Here is a 25,273-nt window from a genome sequence, read left to right on the forward strand (position 1 = left end):
AGTGGTCATTAAAATTTACTCTGTGTCACCAGAGGAGCACAGCAGTCATTTAAAAAGCCCGGGGCCATCGCAGAGCTGCAGAGTGCCTGACTTGTCCATGCGCTGCTCCCACAAATCCTGGAGCTCAGTGTTTGGAAACCTGGCTGTGATGCTCTGAGGGTGGATCCTGTTCTCCATGGGGCAGTGCAAAGCTCTCAAGGATGGAGGACAACACCCATCTCCCCAGTTTTGGGATGTGGTTCCAGCCCATGAGCACCACGAGGGTTCATTTGATGTGGCGAAAGTTTTTTGAGAGAACAGCTGGGTTTTGTTAAGGTGTCAGTGCTTCTTTTTGCAGTTTTAAGTCAAAATCCAGAAGTAAGATGCTATTTCATCCAGGGACCCATACAGCCAAGAAGGACCTGTTTAAGCAGGGCAAGAGCCCCTCAGGCTGCACTTACACCGTGCTCTGGTTGTCTTTTTGTTTTCCAATAGGCAAAGGAGAGTTTTACAGCAGGCAGACCAAGGGGTTCTCGTGGTGGGTTTTATCCTGGAACAAATTGCTGCCTTAGGGTGAACCAGGCTGAGGTTTGTAATTTAAGAAAATGAATACATGTTTAACTGCAGCAGAATTAATGGCTCCAGTGCAATTATTGTTATCAACGTGCACAGGATGGGAATCTTAGCCTTCAAAAATTGAGCAGAAAACCAGCAGCTTTTCCTCAATAAGTCTTTCCAGAATTCTTTAATTATACCCTCGGCTCTTAGACTACCTTATTTTCAATTTGTTTCAGGGCAACCTGCTTTCTATTTGCACTGAAAACTCATTTTCTGGGCTACCTGGTATTTTGGGACTGGTCAGTGATGGCTGGGGGCCTGGAGGGGCCAGGTTGTGCCAGCTCACGTTGTGCAAGGGGAAAAGCAAGTAATTGCAAGCTGGGGCCGGGGACAGTGGTGCTTTTGCCATTTTCTTTGCCAGGTTTGGAAGATTTATAGCTGTTTGTGCTGAAGCAGGGGTGAAAGAGGAAGGTGTCCTGTATCCTCCTCACCAAGGCCTTTTGTACAGTCTCCGGCCAGAGGATTGTGGCAGCTTGCCATGAAAAATCAGCTTCTATTTCTGTTTCTTTTGTCTGCTGACCTGACCCAAGAAATCTCTCTGCTGGCAACGTAGTGCAGAGGAAAAATAATAAAGATCTAAACATAGATGGAGTTGTCTAGCACAGATTTCTCACTTTTCATTGTGTTTATTAAAATGAGGAGAGCAACAGTTGAAATGCCGTGCGGTTAGTGTGGGCAGAGCCAAGCTGCTTGTGGCTGGAGCTGTTGTGGCAGCAGCTGGAGGCAGGGAGAAATTGGAAAATAGGCCAAGGGTGGTGCAAGGGGCCCCAAATCTGACCTCCCGACTTGAAACCTTAGTCGGAAGCGTTCTGCACTGTTGCATCTTCCCTACCAGGCTGGTACCTGCAGCTGCGGGCTGGGCACGGCTTTTAATTCATCCTTCAGATGTCTGACTGGAAATACCCAAAAAAGCCCCCCAAAATATTGCATGGTTTAGATACAATCATGTGAAACTTGGCAGCGACGGTTCTCCAGCACGGCCAGGCTCTGTTTGCAGCAGCCAACGACAAAAACAGGCACTGGTGAGAGGCTGTTGGCTGATGACTTTTTTCCACTGCAGCAGCCGGTGGGGTTGTCCTGCCATGGTTTTCCTGTTGAGTGTTGAAGGTGTATCTGTGGAGAGCCCTGTCCTTTTCAGGGCAGCCCAGCCTGGAGGGTGCCTTGCTTCCTTCTTTTGTTGTCAGGGGGATGTGTGCAGGAGTGAGATCATCCTCCTTAATCCTCTCTTCAGACCTGGCTATCGGTGGGAAGCTGGGGAAGGGTCTGGAGCACAAGTCTGATGAGAACAGCTGAGGGAGCTGGGGGGACTCAGCCTGGAGAAAAGGAGGCTCAGGGGGCACCTTCTCATTCTCCACAACTCCCTGACAGGAAGGTGCAGCCAGGTGGGGGTCTCCTTCCAGGTAAAAAAGTAATAAAACAAGAGGAAACTGCCTCAGGTTGCACCAATGGAGGTTTGGATTGGACTTCAGGGAAGATTTCTTCATGGAAAGGTTTGTCCAGCCCTGGCACAGCTGCCCAGGGCAGGGGTGGAGTCCCCATCCTCGGAGGGATTTAAAAGCCCTGTGGATGCAGCCCTTGAGGACATGGGTTAGTGGTGGCCCTGGCAGTGCTGGGTTAATGGTTGGACTTGATGATCCTAGAGGGCTTTTCCAACCTCAACGATTCTATGTTTTTTAAACTCAGCTGTAAATTCAGGCAATTATCAGTTGTGGAGCCCAGGACAAACCGCATGCATCTGAGACATGATTTAGCACAGAAATAACAAATAGCTACAACATTTTATACTGCTGAATTCCCCTTAGCTAGTGCAACCTGGAATATTCAGAGGCATGTTTTTATCTTCTTCTAGCAGTTTTGCTCCTGCTGGGACTGTCACTTTGTCTCTCTCTCCATCTACACCATGCAACCCGCTCTGCTGGCAGTTCGGGAAACCATATTCCAAGAGTTAATTAATTTGTACTGGAAAACGTCCCATATGCTACTCTTTTTGTTTATGGACGTAGAAAGCGAGTCGCAGAATTAATTAACGCTAATGCCTGTGCGTGTTGTTTTGTTGCTTTTTTTTTTTTTTTTCCTTTCCTCCTTTCTGAACCAGAAAATGACAGATGGAGAGATCTCAGCAGGAAATGTCCACTTCAGCTCGAGCAGCCGGGCGCCAGCATCTGGGACTGCCTGTCGGACAAGGGCGAGGAGGGCCCGCGCTGGCCCAGGGACACGGCCGGCACCTGCTCCGTCACCAACCTGATCAAGGACCTGAGCCTCAGCGACGCCCACGGCAACCCCTCCGCCCCTCCCAGCAAGCGCCAGTGCCGCTCGCTGTCCTTCTCGGATGAGATGTCGGGCTGCGGGACCTCGTGGAGACCGCTGGGCTCCAAGGTGTGGACGCCGGTGGAGAAGCGGCGCTGCTACAGCGGCGGCAGCGTCCAGCGCTACTCCAACGGCGTGGCCACCATGCAGCGGAGCTCCAGCTTCAGCCTGCCCGCCCGCTCCAACCCGCTCTGCGGCGAGCAGCCCGCCCTGCCCGGCCGCCCGGGGGGCCAGCCCAGGAAATCGGCTGCCGGAGAGCACGGCGGAGACAGGGTGGACATGCAGAGGTCCCTGTCCTGCTCGCACGACCGCTTCTCGGAGTCCGGCGCGCCCTCGGCCAGCAGCACGCCCGCCTCCACGCCCGAGCTGGGCCGCCGCGCCGCCGGCCTCTCCCGCAGCCGCTCCCAGCCCTGCGTCCTCAACGACAAAAAGGTCGGCGTCAAGCGGCGGAGGCCGGAGGAGGTCCAGGAGCAGCGGCCCTCGCTGGACCTCGCCAAGATGACCCAGGTGAGGTGTCCCTGCGAGGGGCTCCGGTGTTCTGTGCTTTGCTCAAGAGCCTCCGGCGTCCTCCAGGGTGGGTCTGTGGCACGAGGGGTAATGTGGGTGTTACGGGGAGACACGTCCTTCTGTCCGGACAGAATCACCCGTTCCCTCCCAGATGGATTTCTTTAGCAAATTCATGCATTTCTCTTCCACACTGATTTTTGCATGCCGAGTCCACCGTGTTGTCATTTCCTTCTGCAATGGGTTTTGAGCAGGAATATGTTAAACCCCACATTTTTGAGTTCAGGGAAGATGAGCCCTGGGCCTGCCATGGTGAGATGAAGGCAGCACCCCAAGGCACCCAGCCCTGGCTCCATCAGGTGCTGAATTCTTACTGCTACGGGCTTTGCTTGCTCTTAGGCTCTGTAATTTTCCACTCTGGAGATGTTATCACGTTTCATTTTCGTTGCAAAGACAGAGCACAACCTCCCTCTTCGATCTGCTGCACAGAGCCAGATAACAGATCTGAAGCACAAATCAGCAAGGATTTTGCTCCTTGGTCCTCTCCCTGCTGGACCAAGTGACTGGACATTAGCAAGAGACAGAGCAAGAGGCTGCATTGAAGGACGTTTCCCTTCCACACTCATGAGATTTCCTGCAGTTCTATGATTTGACATTTCCCACATCAATAATTTACAGTCACAAAGTCAGTGACACCATCAGCTGAGTGTGGGATGGAGATAATGAGGGGTGTGAAGGCCCCAGGGCTCTCGCTGTGGGAGCAGGGGAAGCCTGGCCACCTCCCAGGATGGGCTGTCACCTTCTGCTGGCCTTAGAATTTCCCCCATAGTTTCAGTTCCATGTGGTTGCCTGCTGTGCTTCATCCCAGAGTCACCCGTGTTGGGAGTGTTTACCCTAAAGGTTTTGTGGCCTGTCTGGTGCAAGGCATCTCCTTGTTGTCTGCAGGGAAACTGCTGGGAGAAATTCACCAGGTGGGGATGGAGAAACAGCTGGGAAACACCCAGCGGGTGAGATCCAACATTGTGTGTGCATTTTCTCCTTACAAGAACATGATGTTTTATGGTGTTCTGTGCTTGGCAGTGCAGAGGGTGTTTGAAGGAGTGCAGTGGTACTGGAGGAAGAGATCATCTTTTCCTCCCCCAGAAGAGCTTAGAGGATAAAAAGGGTGAAGGAGTCACATATTTGGTGAGATCAGGCGAAAAACATTAGGATTGCTCTTGTCTTTTCATAAATCACAGCAACAACATTTATTATGCCAAGCTTATGTTATTAGATAATAAGCTGGATGGACAGTCAAAACCACGTACATGTGTTGTTATATTTTACTAGCCACAGGGTGGAATAGCACAACTGCTGCCTCTCATTCTCTCTGTACAAGCAGACAAGCATCATTTCACTTCCCTGGAAGTGTTCAAGGCCTGGTTGAATGGGGCTTGGAACAATCCAGTCCCGTGGAAGGTGTTCCTGTCCATGGCAGGGGATGGAATGAGATGGGCTTTAGGGATCCTTTCAGTCCAGACCATTCTGTGCTTCTCTGGTGTGATGGACAGGGAAAGAGGACAGTGTCCAGGTTCTGGCTGGACAGACCTTTGTTGCCCTCTGGGGATGTTGTGAGGCAGCTTCTCCATTGCATCAGTCCAAGGGCGAAAGTTTGTTGGCTGGGAAAAAAAGGGCTTGGCCACGGAGATCCTGAGGGTCAGCAGGAGCTTCCCTTTCCCTCCAGTGGATGCTGAGTCCAGCAATTATGTTTATAATTTGGATGGCCATGGCTTTGACATGGGTGGGTGATCCAAGGATGACAAAAGATCTAATCACTTGGATGTCCAAAAGCAGCTCAGTCCATGTTCCTGGAAAACCCTCATCTTGAGGAATAGTTGTGTTTTCTCTGGCTGCTGTCCTCCGCATCAAAACATCTTCCAAAGTGAGAAAGCAATGCCTGAACGCTCAGCATTGCTCAGTGTTGGGGTGGCTCATCCTCTGGGAGAAGCGATACCGCAAGGAAAGGGTCTGGAAGCTGCACACTGTGTGGCACAAGCTCTGTGGGAATGGGGAAGGGGTTGCCTGGTGCAGCATCTCTCCTAATGCCAGGGGGCACCCCCTCTCGCAGCCCCTCCTGTCCCTCTGGTCCAGGCTGGGTGGCCGGAGCCGCTGCCGAACACCCGGTGGTTGCTACAACCAACAACAGCATCACTAAGGAGCTCCCCAGTGAGATCCTGGCCAAGCAGGTCCCATGGATATTTTCAGTTTCCAGGCAGGAAACCCAGCCGGGCTCAGGTGCCCATGGCAGTGGGTGACCCCTCAAGGCAAGGATGTGCTGCTGGGTGTGGGGTGGCAGGGCTGGAGCAGAGTGGGGAGAAAGCAAATCCGTGCAGGGGCCAGGGTTTCAGAGCTGAGGGGTTATGGAAAGCAGTGCTGGCAGGCGGCTCTCGGCGTGGGAGGACTGGCACAGAGGGACGAGCAGGATGAGGCAAGTCACGGGGAGCATTCTTGCCTTTGGTGGGGCACGGTCAGAGCCCTCCCCGGGATGGGAATGCCGGGAAAACCAACTAATTCCTCGTGGGGAATAAGTGTGCTCGAGAAAACCCTGCAAAGTTGGGTGATTTCAGAGGAAGAGCTGAAATAATGGCAAGTGTCTGTGTGGCTGCATGTGTGCTCAAGTCTGGGTTTATCTGGGATAGAAACACCTTGTGTGCAATGGGCAAAGCAAAGGACACCCAAGGTGTCCAGACTGGGCTTTCCAGTTATCCACAAAGGATTTGCTTTTCAGATGGGGAAGCTGAGGCATGGGGCATTCCCTGAGTCCCTGGGTGCTTATGTCAAGGTGGGAACTGAGCTTTGAGGTGCTGGGTGCTGGGTCAGCCTCTGGCTCTGGCAGCAGATCAGTTAATTTTTCACTTGTGCCGGTAACCACCTGTGTTTACGGGCCTGAAATCCGGTACCATAATCAAAATAAAAATAATTTGACCTGAAAGAAATGTTTTCTTCATACCAGGAGGGATATTTAGGCCAGGCAGGAGGGGAGGGAGCCTCTCCTGGAAGCAATTACATGGCCACATAACTGGGCTAATTAAGCTAAGTTAAGCTGGGAGGGAAAATACTTAGGAAAATATTGCCTTTAATTCCTCAAAATCCTCGTTGTGTCTCTTCTGTCTGCAATTCCCATAGCCCAGAGAGGGGAGGTGAGCCCATATCCCTCCCTCTATTATTTACTCATAAACCAGACAGGCTTCAACTTCGGGCAGAAACCAAACCATCCACGTGGTTGTCATTGAAATAGCAACAATTTTTAAAAGCCACAGGCACCATGACAATCCTTCTGCTCCTTTTAAATGCCCATGAACTCTTTGCCTGGTGCCTCTTTGCCTTCGAACAGTGGGGGCCTCAGTCAGGTGAGTGTGTGACAATGAGGTGTCATTTAATTATCCCAAATCCTGGAGGCAGGTGAGGTGGGAAGAAGCTGGTTTCTATTCTTCACCCCAGTCAGGAGGAATTTGGGTACCTGGCCTGGCATCTCTGACCTCCTTAACACAAGGACATGAACCATCCTCTCCTTTCAGGGTAGGGTTTGGGCTTGCTTTCCAGCCTCAGCTTTTATTCCTCCTTTCCATGTGAAGCACAAGCCCAAGGAGGACAACACCACTCCTCCATGATCCCAGCAGTTGTTCAGAGTGTTAATGAATCTCACAGCTTGCCCTCCTTCCTAGACACAGTGCTCTTGGCCTCACAGCCCCAGGGACTGTGTCTGTACTGGTAGGCCATGATCAGAAATGGCTGGGATCAAATTTTTCCATGAATTGGGAGGTTTTTCAAAGAGCTGGTCTTTTTCTGATGTGGGTACATCTAAAATAAATGGGAGATGAGAAGTGTCACAAAGGTGACAGGAGGTGGCTGATTTTGGCAGGGATGAGTGGATTTACCCTTTGCAAGGCACTCGGAGAAGCATCTGGGTGAAATAGGTGAGAAAATGGATTTTCTAAAATAAAAGCACACACTGCCGGGGATGCTGTGTGATGGAGGGACACCCACTGGGTTTTCCTCTCCCATGATCTGGTGCAGTTCTCCTCCAGAGGAACTTGCCCTGGCCCACCTCCACATCCGCTGCTTTCTGACATCCTGGTGTGAACATTTCCTGGGATCTGGGGTGTTGTGTGCCTGAGTGCCTCGTGGCAGCACAAACATTGGGTTTGGTGGCTTGGCTGAGTCATCGACGGGAAGCCGAGCCATGGGCCAGCCCTGATGTTGGTGTGTGCAGATTGCCTTCCTTCCCACAGGCTCTGGGCAGCTGCAGGGGACACATGACACATCCCTCACACCGACGACTGCCACCCTGAGTGGGAATTTGCAATGATGCCCGGCTGTGGCCATGCAAGCCCTCGCTATCTCTTCCCCATTTTGCTTCCTGCTGTCTAAAATTTTGATGTGGTGGTCACTGAGAGATTTCAATTTGTGTTAAGACGGTTCCAAACACAGCCATCCTTTTTACAGATGTGGTTTTTAAATGGATAATTTATTTATATATATGTGTGTATGTATATATATATATATATATATATAAATATGTATAGAAATAAATGTTTAAGGCCAGATTGGATATCGCTTGGAGCAGCCTGATCTAGTGCAAGGTGTCCCTGCCCAAGTCAGAGGTGGGAACATGATGGCCTTTGAAGTTCCTTCCAACTCAAACAATTCTATTTTTCTAATTTTATATATATATATTTATATATATATGTATTTGTTCAACCCAGCCATGTTCCCTGCAGCGCAAACCCCGAACAGGAGTAGCCCTGGCTGGAAATGGACGGTGGTGCTGTAGTGTTTGAAAATGCAACTTTCCATGAAAAGAAAGGCACAAATATCTCAGTGGCATATAAGGCATTGCACTGCTGACAGGAATTGTCAGACATAATGAGAGATATTGGTTCCTCCCAGTTGTGGGATCTGTGCGCTGGTAGCCAATGAAGGCGTGGAGGTGGCACTCCTGCCCCATTTCTGATGTCTCTACAAGGTTTTGGCTTCTCTGTGAGCCTTCAGAGCAGTTGAAGTTTGAAGAACTACATCTCTCCTAAAAATCCTGTATTCCTGGTCTTTTCCTCCTCTCTAATACCCATTTAATTTTCTACAGAGGTTGTACTCATGAGCACTGAGGGTTCCCAGGCAGCTGGCAAAGTGCTTCTCCTCCGTGAAGCTCTGTATTGAGTAATGTCTTGCAGTATATGGGACAGAGAGTAGCTACTGTAGAATAAATAAGGCAATCAAAATACAATATTCCCTTGCATCTCCACGGCTTATGGAGAGCATCCCGTGGCTATGAGTTCACAGATGGCTTCTTCCCTGTGAGGGATGGGTGTATGAGAGGGTGCTGTCAGCAGTGGACACCAGCTGAGGAGGTGGTGAGGGTGAAGCCCTGGGTGTTCCTGATGAGGGTGAGTTATAGAGAGGACTTTGTGCCTGAGGGATGCCTGGTGTGGGAAGGGTCTGGGCACAAGGGGGCCATTGACGTTGCTCCCCGGCTGCCTGGACAGACAGAGCCTTTCACGGGGTGACTTCACTGCCCTGCGAGGAGCACGTGCCTTCAGAGGATGGAGTCATCTGCACCAGGAATCACAGGAGCATCCCCCTGAAATGAGCATGTGTGGTTCTTGTGGTGTTCAGGGTTAAAATCGGCTTCAGCCTGGGCTGGAGATCCTGAGGGTCTCCAGACTCAGTGAAGTGTGTGATGCTCACCATGGCTGGGAGCCTGGCTGGTCCCCCTGCCTTGTTTTCCCTTCAAAACTTTGGAATAATGGCAGTTTCCATGAGGATCCGTGCACAAAAGAGTCTGTACACTCCCAGAGCTGAAGTAAACAGCCCACCAGTTTGAAATGTTTCAGGCTGGTCTTGGCACTGAATGGGAAGAAGTTCCAAACTACATGGTGGGAGAAGGGACCTCTCCTCTCTGAGCACCCAAGTCTTTCCTTGAGTGGTAAAATTCTCTAATTTTCACATAAGAAGATTTTCTGTTTGAGTTTTGGCACCTTTCAGGCTTGCTGGAGAGGGCAGGAGGGGTGGCAGTGATCTCAGTTGGCGTCAGCACCCACTCGAGCCGGTGACAAATATTTCCAAACGCAATGATAGGCGAAAAACTGGAGGTTTTAAATTCCATACGTATCCCAGGAAATAGTTTGCTATTGATGTAACTTCTGAGAGAGATTCCAGCTTCCAAGCCCCAGTGTTTTTTAAATAAACAGGAATGAGAGTCTGCAAAGGTCAGTTTGTGGCTTGGTGGGAAAAAGCCTTTGGTTCAGGATCAAAAGAAACTGGCTGGTTTGAAGGTGGGAGGGACACCTTCCACTATCCCAGGCTGCTCCAAGCCCCAATGTCCAACCTGGCCTTGGGCACTTCCAGGGATGGAGCAGCCACAGCTTCTCTGGGCATCCTGTGCCAGGGCCTGCCCACCCTTACAGGGAAGAATTTCTTCCCAAAATCCCATCTAACTCTGCCCTATAGGAGCATAAAGGCATTCCTTCTTATCTTGTCACTCCCTTGTCCAAAGTCCCTCTCCAGCTCTAGTGCAGCACCTTCATGCACAGGAAGGGGCTCTGATGTCTCTCCCAGTTCCATCCCATTCCATCCTCTGCTCCTGGCTGTATCTCCTGCTCTTGCCTCCATCCCCTGCTCCCAGCTCCATCCCACCACGAGGCCCAGGGATGCAGGGCTGAGTGTTGCACCCGTTGTTCACACTCACATGGGAGGACAGGGCTGGGAACACAAACAAAGCTTGGCAGTGTCTGTCCCAAACACGGACAAAATCCAATTGTATCCCAAGGATGCACATCTGATTCACCACGTGCTGATTAACCCTCCTGTCCCCAGGCTTGTGTGCTGTGTGACTCCAAAAAACAGCTTGTAGAAAGCACAGAGATTCATCCTTGAAGGAGTCAGCATGCTCAAAAGTGGCATTTTGGCTCAAAAAAAGCCAAAAGGGATTTTTCATGGTTTACAAAAAACCCCCCAGAACTCTAGGAGCTACTGGGTCAGTTAGGAGCTACTGGGAGTTACCTGGAACCACTTGCCTTGCAAAACTCTACCAAAGCGTTTCAGGAGGCAGAGCATTTCAGGAAATGGTGCTAAATAAATAATAAATAAATAAATACTTAGATAAGGTCACTTCTATTTTCCTTTCCAGAGAAAGGATGCTCAGGGTTAGCCTGAGGTCGAGGCTGTGACAGATAAGTGAGGTGTATTTCAAGTCTGCATTGGATTTGCAGGAAGTCTTCGTAGGTGGGGGCAGTGGGTGCAGGTGCCACAAACTGTGGATTTTCAGTCACCCACAATATGATTTTATCCCTTTACTTGCTGGTGTTCTCTTTGCAGTGCTGCTGAAACAGTGACTTGAAGTTTGGTTTTAATTTAGGCCTTGAAGTGAGAACCACAGTGGCAGAACAGAAATATTACTTCTATGCTGAAAATTATGAAGTATGAAAATGGAATAGGGCTGAGAAAAAAGAATAATTCCATATTAGTGATGTTTCATCCTAACTTGGGACAAGTCAAATCACTGAATTTCCCCAAAGATGAGCCACTCCAAATCCCGACGTTTTGCCAGCTCTGGGGACAAGTCAGGTTTGGGCTCACCCTTTTGTACCGAAATCCATGGCATTGCAAAAGCATCACTGGGAGAGCAGCCCTGCCCCCTGCCACTGTCCTCACCAGGCTCCTGGCAGTGCTGAGTGTGTCAGCATGAGGGGCTGCAGTGCTCCAGGGATGCCCTGCCACATCCCAAGAGGATGCAGAGGAGAAGGCAGAGGTGAAAGGCTGGGAAGGGCAGCCTGTAAATAAATAAATACACAGTGATCACTTATGACCTGTCTGAGCAAATGGATTTCTCCAGCTCTCAGCAAAGGGTTCGGTGTCTGTTAGGGAAAATATTTGTTCTGGGCAGGAAATGAGGGTTTCCTCCAATTATCATTATGAATAGGAAGGGGCTGGGAGGCTGTGCTGGGACTGAGTCCCCACGTGTGGGATGCTGTGGGATGCTGTGCTTGGGTGGGACAATTGAGCCTCAGAGTGTTCACTGCTCTGATTCCATGCATTGCTGTATTTCTCCATGATTTCTGGGATTTGTCTCTCCAGCATCTGCCTGGGGCTCTGTAGCACCAGAGGGATTGCCACTGGTGGGTCATACAGCAGCTTTTTCTTTTGCACTTACGGAATCTCCCTGAACATCCTCAGTGTCACTGAGGCAGTCACACATCTCCAAAGACAAGAGCAGAACTGTGAGTAAACCCAAATTATCTCCACAGGCTCCAAAGGCAGCATCAATACTAATGACTTAAAGCCTCCTTCTTGCTTTTTATTTTTTGTTTTGTTTGTTTAATGCTGTGGTGTGAAGTGACTTGGGAGGATAATAGATATTTCTGAGCCTGCTCGTGAAAGCTGTTTTTCACACCAAACAGAATGAAAGCAAAATTATCTGCTAAAGCTTTGAATGCACCAAGTAAGCACTGGTGCTTATTGCAAAATGAGGATTGGGGCTGAGTAAATGTTGTTCTTTAGCGAATGAGAAGGGAAGAGCTGGGAAGGCAGACCCTGAAAGCCAAGGCAGGAATGTGGTACCCACTGGGAGCAGGGCAGGGAGCCATCCCCTGTTCTGGGGATGCTGCTGCAGGCACGTTCTGCAGCACCTTGGCCTGGTGGAGGCTGTGGGGCTGACTGTGAACTGCTCAATGCCTCCATAGATAAAATTTTAAAGGAAAGAGAGTAGCAGATGAGTTTGAGCTCCCTGACAACACTGCATCTAACCCAGCTCTGCTCTGCACCAGGCACACAGGCTCTGTTTGCTTTTCACACCCCCCATCACTGCCTCCTGTGTTTTCCTTCCTCAGGTATTCCAGCATTTCTTTCCCAACACTTCATCGCTCAGAGGCTTCTTCTGTGGGAGATGCTGGTGAGGCCTGTTTGGGGCATCACTGAGCCTGTAATGTGCTTGTGCCAGTGCTGTAGCCTGGACCTGTTGGCAAAGCTGCTGAGATGCTCCTTGGTTATAAAGAGGAGAATTGGTTGTTGGAGCCTCAGGGTTGAGCCATGCCTGCTGCAGCTCTCTCCTCATGTCCCTTCCATTCCCACTCACCAGGAAACCGTCCTGGGGATGGAGTTGGAGGAGATCGGGGGTGCCTTAAAGGCAATGCAGAGCTTTGAACCCAAGTGATATGTGTGTGTGTGTGTGTGTGTGTGCATGGCCCAAATCACACCAGCTGCCATAATGAAGTTCTGCAGAGCTTAAAAACCAAATCAAACCCATTTTTCAATCTCATTTTCCAGTCTCAAGCACCTGGCCCTCCTCAGCAGCACGGGCGAGCGCTTTCCCTGGCACAAATGCCAGGCAAGATTTACTGTGATGCAAATAACCAAAGCATTTCTTTATAATGATACAAAGATAACAGCTCAGGCCGAAGGTGTTTTACAGGAGATGTTTGCCTTGGAGAGTGATTTAAACCTGAGCCAGGCAGAGAATCCCCCAGTGGAGGTGACTTTGCTGGCTTGGAGGGCTGGCAGAGGCTCGTCATTCCCGCATGGAGCAGCACCGCTCGCTGCCTGCTTCCTCCTTCCCTTCTGGCACCAGGTTATTTTCAGCTTTCTGAAGCAACTGTAGCCCAGTGTGCTAACAGGAGGTGATGACAGCTTGGGAGGTAGGGCTGGTGCTGCTGACAGCTTGTAGCGTTACACCTTTCCCGGGATAACTGCGGCAATCACCTGGCAGGGTGGAAAGAAAATAAAAGGTGTGTGAGCAAAAGCCGTGATCACCACAGGGATCACAGTCCTGCTAATATTTGTTCTGGTAGACCCACGGTGTCTGCAGGGACGTGTTTTGGGGAAGAGCTCACAGCTGGGTGTTTTACCACGGGAAGAGTCAGACAGAGGAATGTTGCTGAGGGATTTCTCCAGCTTGCTGTCGGGGCTCTGCAGCCTCCAGTCCCATCCCTGATGGGGACACGTGCCTAAGGGGCGGGAAAACCTGAGGAAAAGGATGGATGTGAGGGGTGAGTTGATTTCTGCAGCCTTCTCTGATTGTAGCCTTGGTCCCTGCACAGTGTGGAGCATCACGAGACTCGGTGGGAAAGAGAAGTAGCCTGAGCTTGGTCACCAGCACGCAAGAAGGGCTTTTCTCTGGAGCAACCCTGCAGCTTATTCCAAGTGTCCAAGCATTTCTTATTTATATTTTTAGATGATTTTTCAGGTGCTTGCATTAGCAACTCCTCATTTTCTCCCTGGGGGCTTGCCCAGCATGCTGGATTAAGGCAGCTTTGGGAAGGGTTGGGCGAAGAAAAACCAGCACCTCAAATGGTCAGAAATGAGTCTCTGTGGTCAGTAAAGGTGTTTTGGGTGTAAGGTGTGTTACAGATGCTCATGGGTGAAGTCAGGATGGCCAGAAACACCTCCCAAAAGCCATCTGTGTTGGATTCCCACAGTTTCCCTGAGACCAACAGGATTTGAGGTGCCTGATATTCCTTTTTTTCTGGCACTGGAGGCCAAGGTTGTGGAGAGGCTCAGAGGGGCCCAGGGCTGCCTGGCCATGGGGAACAAGCGCCGCATTGTGCCACCAGCCCTGCTCTTTTCTGACATCAGCGGAGGACTTGACTGCCCGGTTTGGCCAGCTCAGCACCTCAGCACGTGCTAAATTCACCCAATAAATAAAAACTGAGCAAAGGACTCCAAAGGGTTGAAAACAGACGCTGCATTGACGGTGGTGGCTGATCCACGGCTGTTCCACAGCCAGCCCATGGAATGCTGGCTTGGTGATCGCCGTCCTGGGGGCACTTTCCCAACCCCAGCCGCCGGGAAGGTGAGCTGTGGGATTTTGGGGCAGCCAGTGCCTGTGAAAACTTGCTTTCTGAGCTGTCAAACCTGCCTCAGAGGTAGTGCCTCTGCCCAGCACCCTCCACACGTGGCCTTCCTCCACCAGCAGCTGCCGCAGTGCCGGCAGCACCGGGACCATTGGAAGGGGTTTTCTGTCTTCTTGCATTCTCTGGAATGACTCAAGGCTTGGGTTGCAGCGTGTGTGGATTTGAGCAGGGAGAAGGAGGCTGTTGGCTTGGTTGTCTTGCCAAAGTCCCATAAAATGCAAAATTTCCCTGAAAGTCAAGTAACTTCATGGCTGTTCCCCGAGACATGTCCAAGCTTGGAAACACTTTTCTTTTGGATGGGAAGAATGTGCTGTGGACGTGTTGAATTACTCCAGGCTGCATCTTCCTTCATTCACCACCACAGGAATCACTCATCTCCTCTGAAGCACTGCAGAGCATCTCCCATCCTCTCAGGATGCTCTGTCCCACCTGCAGCAGCCCAGCATGTCCACACCTGGGTACCAGACCCTGGGGAGTGCCTGATCCAGGAGATGAGCTCGATTAAGAAGGAGAAAAATTAACATTCCCAGAAGTGCCAGAGTTTTGTTTGTAGAAGGGATTTGCACTTCTGAGAGGGCTGTTGACTTTCAGGAGACCTAGGCTTTTCAAGTGCCTAAATCACTGTTGGAAATATGCTTGCAAATTTTGTGAAGTGCTTAGGAAATATTTCTGCTATGTCCTCGGGCCTTCTCCAGTGGTAATTACGAGTTGTCCATTAACCACAGCGTGCTGCGCGCTGCTTGAAGCTGCTGCATGCTCAGCACCCAGAAGACAGAGGCACGGCTGGGATCTACAAAATATGACCATCATGATGTGAGGACTGGGTGCAGTTGTGTAATTAGGGAAAAAATGCCCTTTTTTTCACACGGGCTTGGGGCTTGTGGGTTTTTGAAGGTTTCAGAGACTGAAGGCCATGTGTAATGTAGCTTCCCCCAGCTTGGGCAGTGGCCAACTCCTCTTGGGGCAGCAGGAACTTCTCTGTTTAGATAGAGCAGCCTCTGCAATGACTTTTTTTACTGTGTGCATGGGGTAGTGCAGCACCCAAAGCCTCTGGGCAATGGTCCATGGGTCCAACTCAGCACAAGGCCCTTTGATTTGTTAAGAACTGATAGGGGCGTGATGCAGAACCCCTGCATCTCCCTTAGGGGCCATGTAAATGGGTGATTTTCCTTCATTTACAGCCTGGAGTAAGTTATTTTGGTGGAGTTGCTCCCAGCTTACCTGGATTTGAAAGGAAAAAGCCTCAAGCAAATGTTCCTAATTCCTAGGGAATGCCAGTGGGGATGTTTTGGAGCAAGGTTGTGTCTCAGGCTGTGTGTTTGGTCCTGAATTGCACCAGCCAGAGCAGATACAGGCAGCAGCGCTGTCCCTCTGTGTCACCAATGCTCTGTTGGGTACTGAAGCTCTCCTGGCTCCCTCAGCTGTTCCTGGTGCTCCAGATCCTTCCCCAGCTCTGTTCCCTTGTCTGGACATTCTCCAGCCCCTCAATGTCTTTCTTGTCATGAGGGACCCAAAACTGACCAGTAACAGGTGAACATCTCCAGCTAGCGAGGGGGCTGCCTTCCTCCCAGGTGTTTGTTGAGTTCCCATTCAGGCCCATCCCATGGGATGTGTCCAAGCCAAGTGTGTGAGAAGTGAACACACCATCACATGCTGGCTTGATGAGAGACTCCACAAGCTGCTGAGATCCTCCTCAGTCTCCTCCTGCTCAGAGCACACACTCTGCCACTGGGATGGCCTCGTTATTTCCATTGGCACTCAGGAATGAGGGTTTAGTCTGCTCTTTTAAAAACCAGCCTGGGCAAAAGGCATTGCCTGGCAGGTGAGCACGCTGATGGCCAGAACATCCCCAGGAGGTTCTGCGTGCTCTGCTCCAGAGGGTTTGGAATGCCTGCGTGCTCCTTGTCATTCTCAGAGCTTGAAACTGTTCAGAAGACGTGACAGCACATAAACTAAATCAAGTTTCTGGCCAAGGTAACCAGGCGTGGAGACTATGGGAACAGAGAACTGTGCTTGCATGGTCTTTAGTGAGGGGAACAGCCCTGATCCATCACAGAGGAGGGTTTAGTAGGACACAAGCTCCAGCTACTTAAAGGAAGGGCTGAAGTTTCTCTTGGAGAAACTTGTCTCTTTCCAACAAATGGAAATGTTGTTGGAAATGTTCATTCATTTTCGGTGAGCTCTGTACTGCCCTGCGTAACTGGGTGATGCAGGGGGTGAAGATGGTGAAGGGACCGATCCAGAGTAGGCTGGGGATGGTTTTGGTGCTGTTGCCTGTTGCAGGGGCAGGAGAGGCACGGAACCTGCCATGGATGGAGAGGTGGGGCTTTGCAGCATCTACCCATCTCCTGGGGACCTGCTGGCTGTGAGCTGAGTGTTCCTGCTGCTCTGCTTGCTTTCTGTTGGGCTGGGGGAGCTGGGTTGGGAAGACCCTCAGCTCATCTGGCGTAACTTCCATCCCAGCTTCAGAATTCCCCCCCGTCTCTAACTCAGCTGCCTTTCTGCCCTTGCCTCTGCAGAACCGCCAGACTTTCAACAGCCTCACCTGCCTTAGCACCACGGCCGAGGACGGCTCCCAGCGGCTCGCGGGCCCCCAGCCATGGACCACCGCGGCCCCGGAGGTGATGCCGGGCAGGACCCCCGCCTGCACCCCAGTCCCGGAGCCACCGCGGGCCAGGCCTGACAACCGCCGGGCCAGCAGGGATGACCTGTCCTGCGAGGAGGAGGAGGAGAGTGCCGGGAAGGAGGAGGACAGGGCGGCCTGGAGGAGTGGCGGGATGGGCAGCGAGAGCCTCTTCCAGCTGGACGGCGAGATAGACATCGAGCAGATAGAAAACAACTGAGGAGGGAGCAGCTCCTCTCGCCCTGGGGTCCGGGGGCTGCCAGCAGAGCCGTGGAGGGCTCCTCGTTGCCAGCGAGTTTGTGGGATTCTGTCACTGCTCCCCTCCTGCCAGCTGGAGGGGATGAAGCAGCTTTGCCAAAATTTCATCAGGTATTTAGAGGAATTCGTGTGCATGCGTGTGTAAATCTTGAAATTCTTTGTAACTACTGTAGCCAGAGATCAGCCAGTCAGAGGAAAGTGCCTGTCCCACAGGGAAACCAGGCACGGGGATCGCCAAAAACTTGGAATCCACAAGTAAATGGCTTTTGCCAGGGTAGGGTTGGAGCTGATGGAGCTGGCCTTGCTCCCACAGGTGCCACCTGTGCTAGTTCAGAAAGGGGTGCACAAGGAGAAACCACCACCCCTGGGACTGGAGAAAGGGAGGGAAAAGCAGAATATTGAGATTTGCAAACCGAGCACTGGCTGGTGTCTGCCGGGGCAGCTGCAGCTCCTTTTCTCCGGCCGCATCCCGGGCGGCCCCAGCACCCGCCTCGCTCCCCATGTCCCTGGCAGTGCCGTGAGAAGGAAATCACAAGTGAAGTGTTTTGCTTAAATTTAATAATGGCAAGAGCTGGATTATTACTCCTTTATTTTTAGTTTTCCTTTTCCTGATGGGGAATTGAACAGATCCCTGGCCCATGTGGGGCGGCATCCACAGCAGTGCTTGCTGGGCGCTGCTCAGGGATGCTCAAATGCCTTCCTTCCCTATTTTTTTTCTTTCCAGCCCCCTCTCTGAACCCTTTTGGGAAAAAAGCCCTACTCAGGCTTGGTGCCACCCTCATTTGGGTTCCCAACACCCTGTTTTGGGCAGGGCTGGGCTGTTTACCCATTTACCAGCAGCTGTGCCCTCTTTGCTACCCAGGGCAGGGCTGCCACCCTCTTTTTTCTGGCTTTACTGTGAAGGGCTGCACGCCCGAGGCACGTCGTGGAGGGGTTACTTGACAAAGTCAGCTGGCAAAAGGCTGAAAATCCAGGTAGCAGCACTGAAAGCTTTTCCTCTTCCTGTGCCTTTTTAAAGCACAGATAAAGTGGTGACCATTATGTTTGTACGATATGAATTCTCTTTGCTAAAAATAAGCTGTCCACTTGCTAACAGGTTTAGAAGGACACCTATGGTTCTTTTCTCCCTCTGTTTGGTGGTTTGTTTTTTTTTTTAAATTTGTTTGTTTGTTTAAAGCTCTAGGAAAGCTGTACAAATGGCTTCCAGCATCTTCTGGATTCCTTCTGTTGCTTCCTTCAAGCTCAGGGGTCACTTCCTGAGCTTTGCAAAAGCAAGAAGGGAAAAAAAATCATTGATACCAAGAGCAGTTGAAGACATGACATTTTTAATGGGGTTCAGAACCCCTGCTGGCAATGCCTTGAGGGTCCATAACTCAGAAAGGCTGAGAGCTGCTGGTACAGGTTTCATTCATCATTTCTGGTTATGTTAGTGCACTTTTTTCCGCAGTGGTTTGGGATGCGTGCAGCATCTCCCACCACAGTGGAACCCATTGGTTGTTACCCCTGTCCTGGCACTGCAGAGGTTTTGCTGGTGGCAGTGGCTGTGTCCACTCCCTCCAGGCAGGCAGGACGAGCCCCAGATATTCGGGGAGGGGATGACAGGGATGTCTTTTCATTTTGGGGAACCCTCCAGCTCTTTTAAAGTGTCGCTTGATGCATCACTTAGAAGAACATATATCCTGGGTTAACTTTTAGCCGTCCTGTTGTGGAAGGTGTTGCTGGGCTCAGACTCAGTTTTGGGAGGGTCCAGCCCTGCCAGTGTTTCCCAGGCTGCTGCCCCTCTGTCCGTGCCCCTGCAGTGGCACCCTCACAGCACAGTTCTTGGCTTTGAGTCTTCCTGATGCTCCATCCATCCCTCCCCACCGCTGACACATCCTGGTCTCGGGGTGCGCAGGTCCCGCTGGCCACAGGCACCTCCTCAGCTGAGCAAAAAAGGGCAAATTCACCCAAATCCACATGGGGCTGCTGCCACAGAGCTCCAGGTGGGCTCTCACGTGGGCATCCCCAGGGCTGGAATTCCTAAGGGCTTCTGTTTTCTTTCCAAGGGCTGCTCCTGGTGCCATGCTAACCCCCCAGAGTGGGAAGGTGGCCCATGGGCCCAGCTGTCCTGGACATAGCCGTAGCATTCAGTTTACATTCAGCACAACCCGTTTGCCTTACTAAAAACGCTTCTCCAATGAGTCATGGCCTTACACTGGGCACGTTGGCGTAGGCACAGACTACAGTTAGCGACAGTTTTGAGGCCACGGTGGTGTTCTGTTGGGTATTTCTTGTTGGGTTTGTATGATTTCATGTACTTATTCTCAGTTTAAGAAAGCCTTACTTTTAAAATTTTTTTTCCTCTCTCTCTCTCTCTCTCTCTCTCTCTCTGTGTGTAGAGGTAAAACATTTGTGGATTTATATATATATAAATATATATATAAATAAAGTAATTAAAAATATTAAATATAATATAGTATGTGCCTCAGATTCAGGGGACATCCTGTTGATTGTAGAGTCAGAAGTGGTGTTGCTCCCCCGGCAGCAGGAGATCCGTCTCCCATGCTGTGGGGAGAGCAGGGCATCCCCAGGGGGTCCTGCTCTTGGTTTGTAAAGGACTTCACCTATTACACAGATGCTTTGGGAACCCCCCAGATTCCCTGGCAAGTCCCTGCCGGCTGCCAGAATGTGATATTAAAGTAATATGCAGACAAGGGATGTTATTCCTTGCTAGGTAGCTAAAATAGGCTCATTATTGTGAAGAGACTAAGTGGCTGCTTGTCCAAGGTGTGACTCAGTCTGGGCAGCAGCCGTTTTGGGATGACACCAAAGCTGTGGCAGCAGCAATAAAGGTTCTTCATCCTGAAAAAAAATAGGATTTTGATACAGAAAGTCTTAGCAGGCGCACGGGAGTTTGCTGTGTGTTTTGCAGATGTAGCTCTTTGAGCCTGCCCTATGAAAGAGTACATTAAAAAAAAAAGAAACCAACGGAAAGAAGTGTTTGTAAAATAGATTGTAATTTTTCCACGTGCTAGCATAGCCTGTTTGGCCAATGAAGTCGTGTTTCAAGTGCATTGTTTAAAGCTCCTGGCTGCCCAGGCGAACAGACTGATGTAGGATGTTCTAGGATTGTAGCAGTGCTTTGCGGCGTGTGTGGGTTTGGTGTTCAAGAAAGAAAAAGAAGAGGATGGCCAAATAGAAAACAAAACAAAACAAAACAAAAAATGGGAAGAAGAATAAAAACAAAGCCTTCTGAAGCTATGACCTGTAGTAGCCAAGCCTCGCTGGCAATTGCACAAGCGCTGCGGGCCGTGCGTGTCCCGGGAGGGGCTGCCCAAGGTGTCCCCTCCGGGGCGGGCAAGGAGGCTGCTCCTGCCCCCTCCATGACTTGATTGCACTAGAGCAGCTCAATCTCAGGAAATTGCTTGTTACTTTTACTGTGTAAATAAAGCTTCCTGGTTCAATAACCCCCGGCCTGTGTCTGGCCTCTCTGTGCTGTCCCCGTGGCCGGGCGCGTCTGGGGGGTCCGGGGGGTTGGGGACATCGCTGCCCCTTGGGGATGTGGCAGTGGTTGGAGTTTGATGGGGTTGGAGGTTGATGGAGCCCTCTCCTCTCCTCTCTTGGCTGCACCTCCTTGACATCTCCATGGGTGCTGGGAAGGGCTGTCCCAAAAAATGGGTGAGGGTCGGGAAAGCCCTCAACCAGGACCCTCCCTCGGGGTGTCTGTGTTAGAAATAGGAAGGGTGTCCCAGCCATGGGTTGCACTGGAAAATGGACATTTTATGATACTTACATGCAGACAGACAGACATGCTGCACCCTCCCCATGGTGAGGGGACATCTCCCATGCCTCCTCCCCAGACTGTCATTTAGCTGTAACACAGCCAAAGATAGAAACAACAAAATGCAAACTGAAGTGCCAAGCAGCACCTCCTTCTTTGTGTTTAAGGACAGACAGAATATACTGCCTCTTAAAATAAAATCTAAACTCAAGCAAGGCCAGGGTCCGCAGCAGCCCAAGGGCACATGGGGGTGCTAAGTTTCTTGGGGAAACAGGGCAGTTCTCTCCCTGCAGCCTTTGTAACCCAAAAAGGAAAACGGCTGCACTTCCTCCAGCAAGCAAACAGTGTAAAAAGTTTCATGATAGATGGCAGGATGTTTATCTGCCTCAACTTAATCAGATTGAAGTGATAGGCTTAGTGTAATAGCAAAAAAAAGGAAGAATTAGGGGATAAAAAAGAAATTCTCAGTGATCCATCACAGCCTGAACGTTTGACCAGGGTTTACAGCATCCTTCCATGTGTGTGGATGCTGACAGTACCATACACTTTGGCTGAACCACTACCCAGAGGACAGAAGATGCAAAAACAGACCAAAAAATTGCACTAAGGTCATTTTCCCAGATGTAGTTCATTTTATTAGAACTTAATTCCTGGCCCCCTTTCCCCTGCTGTCCCCAAGGGGTGCTGTGCAGCTCCAGGGCCAGCTGGTAGCTCTGAAAAACAAGTGTTCCAACACTCCAGAAACAGGGAGCATAATTTTGGTGTCCTTCAGTGAGCGGGGTTGTCTTCAGCTGTTGGGATTGCTGGAAACAGAGCTGGAATTATCCTTTACCTCCTGCTTGCAGAGAGCAGTGGCTGAATGCAGACAGTGGCCAGCACACACTGCCTGAGCTTATGGATATATAAATATCTGTAACACGAACATAATTACACGATTTCCATGATGCCTTGGGAGATTTGAAACAAGTTAAAGCCCAAAAAGTCTTGCCCAAAGCCCAAGAGGGTGCAGAGCTGCTGATACATTGATTAAAAGAGGACTTTTGCCTCTAAAAGGTGATCCTTGCAAACACTACCATGTGTCAGTGAGGGTGGGCAGAGGACTTGATGGAGCAACTCTTAATCTTTAATTTTTTGCCCCATTTTGAGCCCCTTCCGTGCTCTTGCCAGGTGCAGCATGGCCAGATGTTACCACACATACTGCAACAGCTGCACTGCAAAACTGACAGGGAGAGAAACTAAAATCCCCAGGGAAGGGCTGCGATGCCAGGAGGCAGGGAGCAGCTCCTTTTAGAAATCCTAATTCTGATTAGGAAAGAAAAGGCAAATCTCATTCCTGTCCTAGCACTGGATGTGCTAAGCGCTGCTGGCAGCAGGAGGGGGCTGAGCTGGAGCTGAGCTGGTGCAGCAGATTCTCAGCAGGAATGCGGGGCAGGATCAGTCCCAGGGGGTGCTGAGTGAGTACAGAATCCTGGAATCCCAGAATGGTTTGGGCTGGAAGGGACCTTAAAGCTCATCCTGTTCCATCCCTGCCATGGGCAGAGACACCTTCCACTGTCCCAGGTGGCTCCAAGCCCAGTCCAGTCTGGCCTTGGACATTTCCAGGGATCCAGGGGCAGCCACAGCTTCTCTGGGCACCCTGTCCCAGGGCCTCAGCACCCTCACAGGGAACAATTTCTTCCTAATATCCCATCTAAACCTACCCCTCTGAAGCCATTCCCCCTTGTTCTATCACTACATGCCCTTGTGAAAAGTCAGTTTTCAGCTGGAGCTGTGTCTGACTCAGCTCTGACAGCTCCCTGGCACAGGGGAGCCCCTGACTGCACATCCAGGATTTTAATGGGGAGAGATACAGGAAACCCACATCCCCTCCCACACAGCCATGGCTGCTCACAAGACCCCCCTCCACAGAGGGAAAGCAAAGCCCATCGGTCCCATGGCCTTTTCCAGCTTTTCCAGGTAGGGAAAAGCATTTCAGGTCCTGTAAACATCCCTGCCAGTGCTGATCCCACTGAACACAACGACAAACAGGCCAGATCCAAAGGACAGGGTTTATTCCTGACAGGATGGTGCATTTAGTCCCTAATGTGTTACTTGATTCCTGTGCCCTCACCCAGGGCTGTTCCAGACGGGCTAATCCTGGCAGAACCACGGTTACTGCCTTGCCAAGGCATGTGGGGCTGTTCCCCTCCCCAGGGTTTCTGTGCCACCCAAGGCACACACAGGACCCCGGGCCTTGGTGGCCTGCATCGCCCCCAAGGACATCCCTCATCCCATCTCAGGCACTCCAAAAGGTTCAGGACATGTGGGTTAAGCAGGTAAATCCATCCATGAGGGGGTGCCTGCGTTCCCCCATTTCCCACCTCCAGGCTGGGTCCCCAGTGTGAGCAAAGATAAAAAGGGGGAACAGCTCCCCAGCATCACCCCAAGGAGGCTGAGGCCCCTCACAGGCACCAAGGGGCCTCAGGACATTCAAGACTGGCCAGAGGACAGCAGGTTTGGTGCTCCCTTGGATGAGGTCAGTAGGTCATTTTAGAACCACTACATGAAATGTTTCAGCAGGCGGCTGCCCACCACCCTGGGCAAGGCTGCGCTGGGCTCACTACGGTGAGGTGGAGCTGGGAGAGGATGAAGTGGTTCCACGGAGGGGCTGCCCGTGAGGGCTCATCCCTGCTCCTGCTGGGATTTACAGCTGCTGGAGGATGATGTCCACAGCCTCAGCCAGGTTGTTCACGTAGGCGTCAGGCTTCACCTCGGGGTGGTTTTCATCGGAAGGCCTGGAAGGAGACAGAGGGACACGGCTGAGCAGGGGCAGGATCCCAAACAGGCCCCAGGTCCCTGGCCATCCTGCTGCCCACAGAGCCCAGGCAGCGCCCATGGAGCACCCCTGAGGTTCACATTCCTCCCTCTTCTGTTTATTTTCCCCTTTCTCTCTCCTACACACAGGTCTTTCCCACCTGCCCAGGTAGATCCTATGTCCTTTGTGCAAATGAGCTGGGCTAAACTTTGCAAAGCCTCAACTGGAAGAGAACCCCCAATTAGTTAATTAACTAATCCAAGTCAATGCACTGCACTTCTTCATCCAGACACGGATCGCTGTAAGGACACCTCAGTGCAAGCCTGGGACCCTACAAAATTACAAATAATTATTCTCCCATGGTTTTTGTCAAGAAATAGGTAAAGAAAAGAACAATTCCCTTCCCTCGAGACACAGAAGGTCTTCACATCCTTCCAGTGAAAAGGAAGGTTCTGTCAGGGTTTAATTTTGCAGGACCACCATCTCTTGAAGACTCACCAGTGGCAGCTGGAAACACCACCAGGAGAAGGCTCAGTCTCACCCTCCACCAAGTCACCACCCCAAAGCAGAGTGCCTTGAAGCCATTTTTTTGCCAATACTTAATTAGCGGCACTGAGCTAACGAGGTGCAGCTGCACAATCCCATTTTGCTGATTCAGCAGCAGTGCTGATGGGGAGGGGGGTAGATGTGGGAAGCAGAAGTTTTCCAAACCTCATGGTCCTGTTATGGCTCTTGGGCTGAGAAAGCCAACAGCTGCTGAAGGGAAAACATATGTACTTTATATGCTTAATGACCTTCCTTTGGGAGAGAGATGGGAGCCCAGTGTCCACCTCCCACCTCTCCTGCTCCCTGGGAAAGGCAAACCTTTATTTAGCACAGCCTCCCCGTGGGGAAGATGCATTTCCCATTGGATGCAGGGGAGGCAGAGAGATTATTATTATTAATTATTATTATTAATGATGTGCAGAATTTGGTGAGCACTTGTCTGTACAAGCACCAGATCATTTCTTCAGTCCCAGCACTGAAGCTCCCCAGAGCTGTTTCCTTCCTGCTCTTGTCTCAGCTGTGCTCCTCACGTCCAAGCACATGAGCTCCTCACAAAGGCATGGCCTCTTCTGGAAGCCCACACTGTGTGCTTGAGGCTTTACTTGCTGCAAAGTTGCAGTATGAACTAGGAAAAATAAAATATTTTTGTATTTTCAGCTGATGTTCATCTTTCCTTGTGTCACCTGCAAAGCCATGCCCAGCACCAGGCTCCATGAAACAGACTCTGCATCTTACTTAAAAGGTGGATGGGTCTTTCTTTAAACAGCCAAATGCTATCTTGTTACAGGCTAGGGATCAATGAGAATAACAATTATGATTTTCTGAGGCTTTTCTCAACTGAAAAAGAGTTTGCTGATGGAGAAAAACCTTCAAACATAAAGCAAGTAAAAATCCAGCATGTATCCATCCCTTCAGTGGTGATTATTGCTCACTCCTGATTTAACCAAGTGGCTTTGATGAACACAAAAAAAACTTTGGGCATACAGTAAAACATCAATTTC

General features: G+C 50.8%; 2 protein-coding genes across 6 annotated transcripts in view; one reads left to right on the plus strand and one right to left on the minus strand.

Moving 5' to 3' along the window:
• FAM53B (family with sequence similarity 53 member B) overlaps positions 1-20,619 on the plus strand; it is a 44,764-nt gene extending 24,145 nt beyond the window's left edge. For all 5 annotated transcript variants that reach the window (XM_032116112.1, XM_032116114.1, XM_032116113.1 and 2 more), the window contains 2 exons: positions 2,693-3,411; positions 16,811-20,619. In XM_032116112.1, coding sequence (XP_031972003.1) covers positions 2,693-3,411; positions 16,811-17,134 — 1,043 coding nt within the window. In that variant the 3' untranslated portion in view covers positions 17,135-20,619. The remainder of the gene's footprint in view (positions 1-2,692; positions 3,412-16,810) is intronic.
• Positions 20,620-22,961: 2,342 nt separating this feature from the next.
• Positions 22,962-25,273, minus strand: part of LHPP (phospholysine phosphohistidine inorganic pyrophosphate phosphatase) — a 72,707-nt gene continuing 70,395 nt past the window's right edge. Inside the window, exon 7 of the mRNA XM_032116572.1 lies at positions 22,962-23,706. Coding sequence (XP_031972463.1) covers positions 23,616-23,706 — 91 coding nt within the window. The 3' untranslated portion in view covers positions 22,962-23,615. The remainder of the gene's footprint in view (positions 23,707-25,273) is intronic.

The sequence above is a fragment of the Corvus moneduloides genome, chromosome 8 (genome assembly GCF_009650955.1).
Source record: "Corvus moneduloides isolate bCorMon1 chromosome 8, bCorMon1.pri, whole genome shotgun sequence".
NCBI classification, from domain to species: Eukaryota; Metazoa; Chordata; class Aves; order Passeriformes; family Corvidae; genus Corvus; species Corvus moneduloides.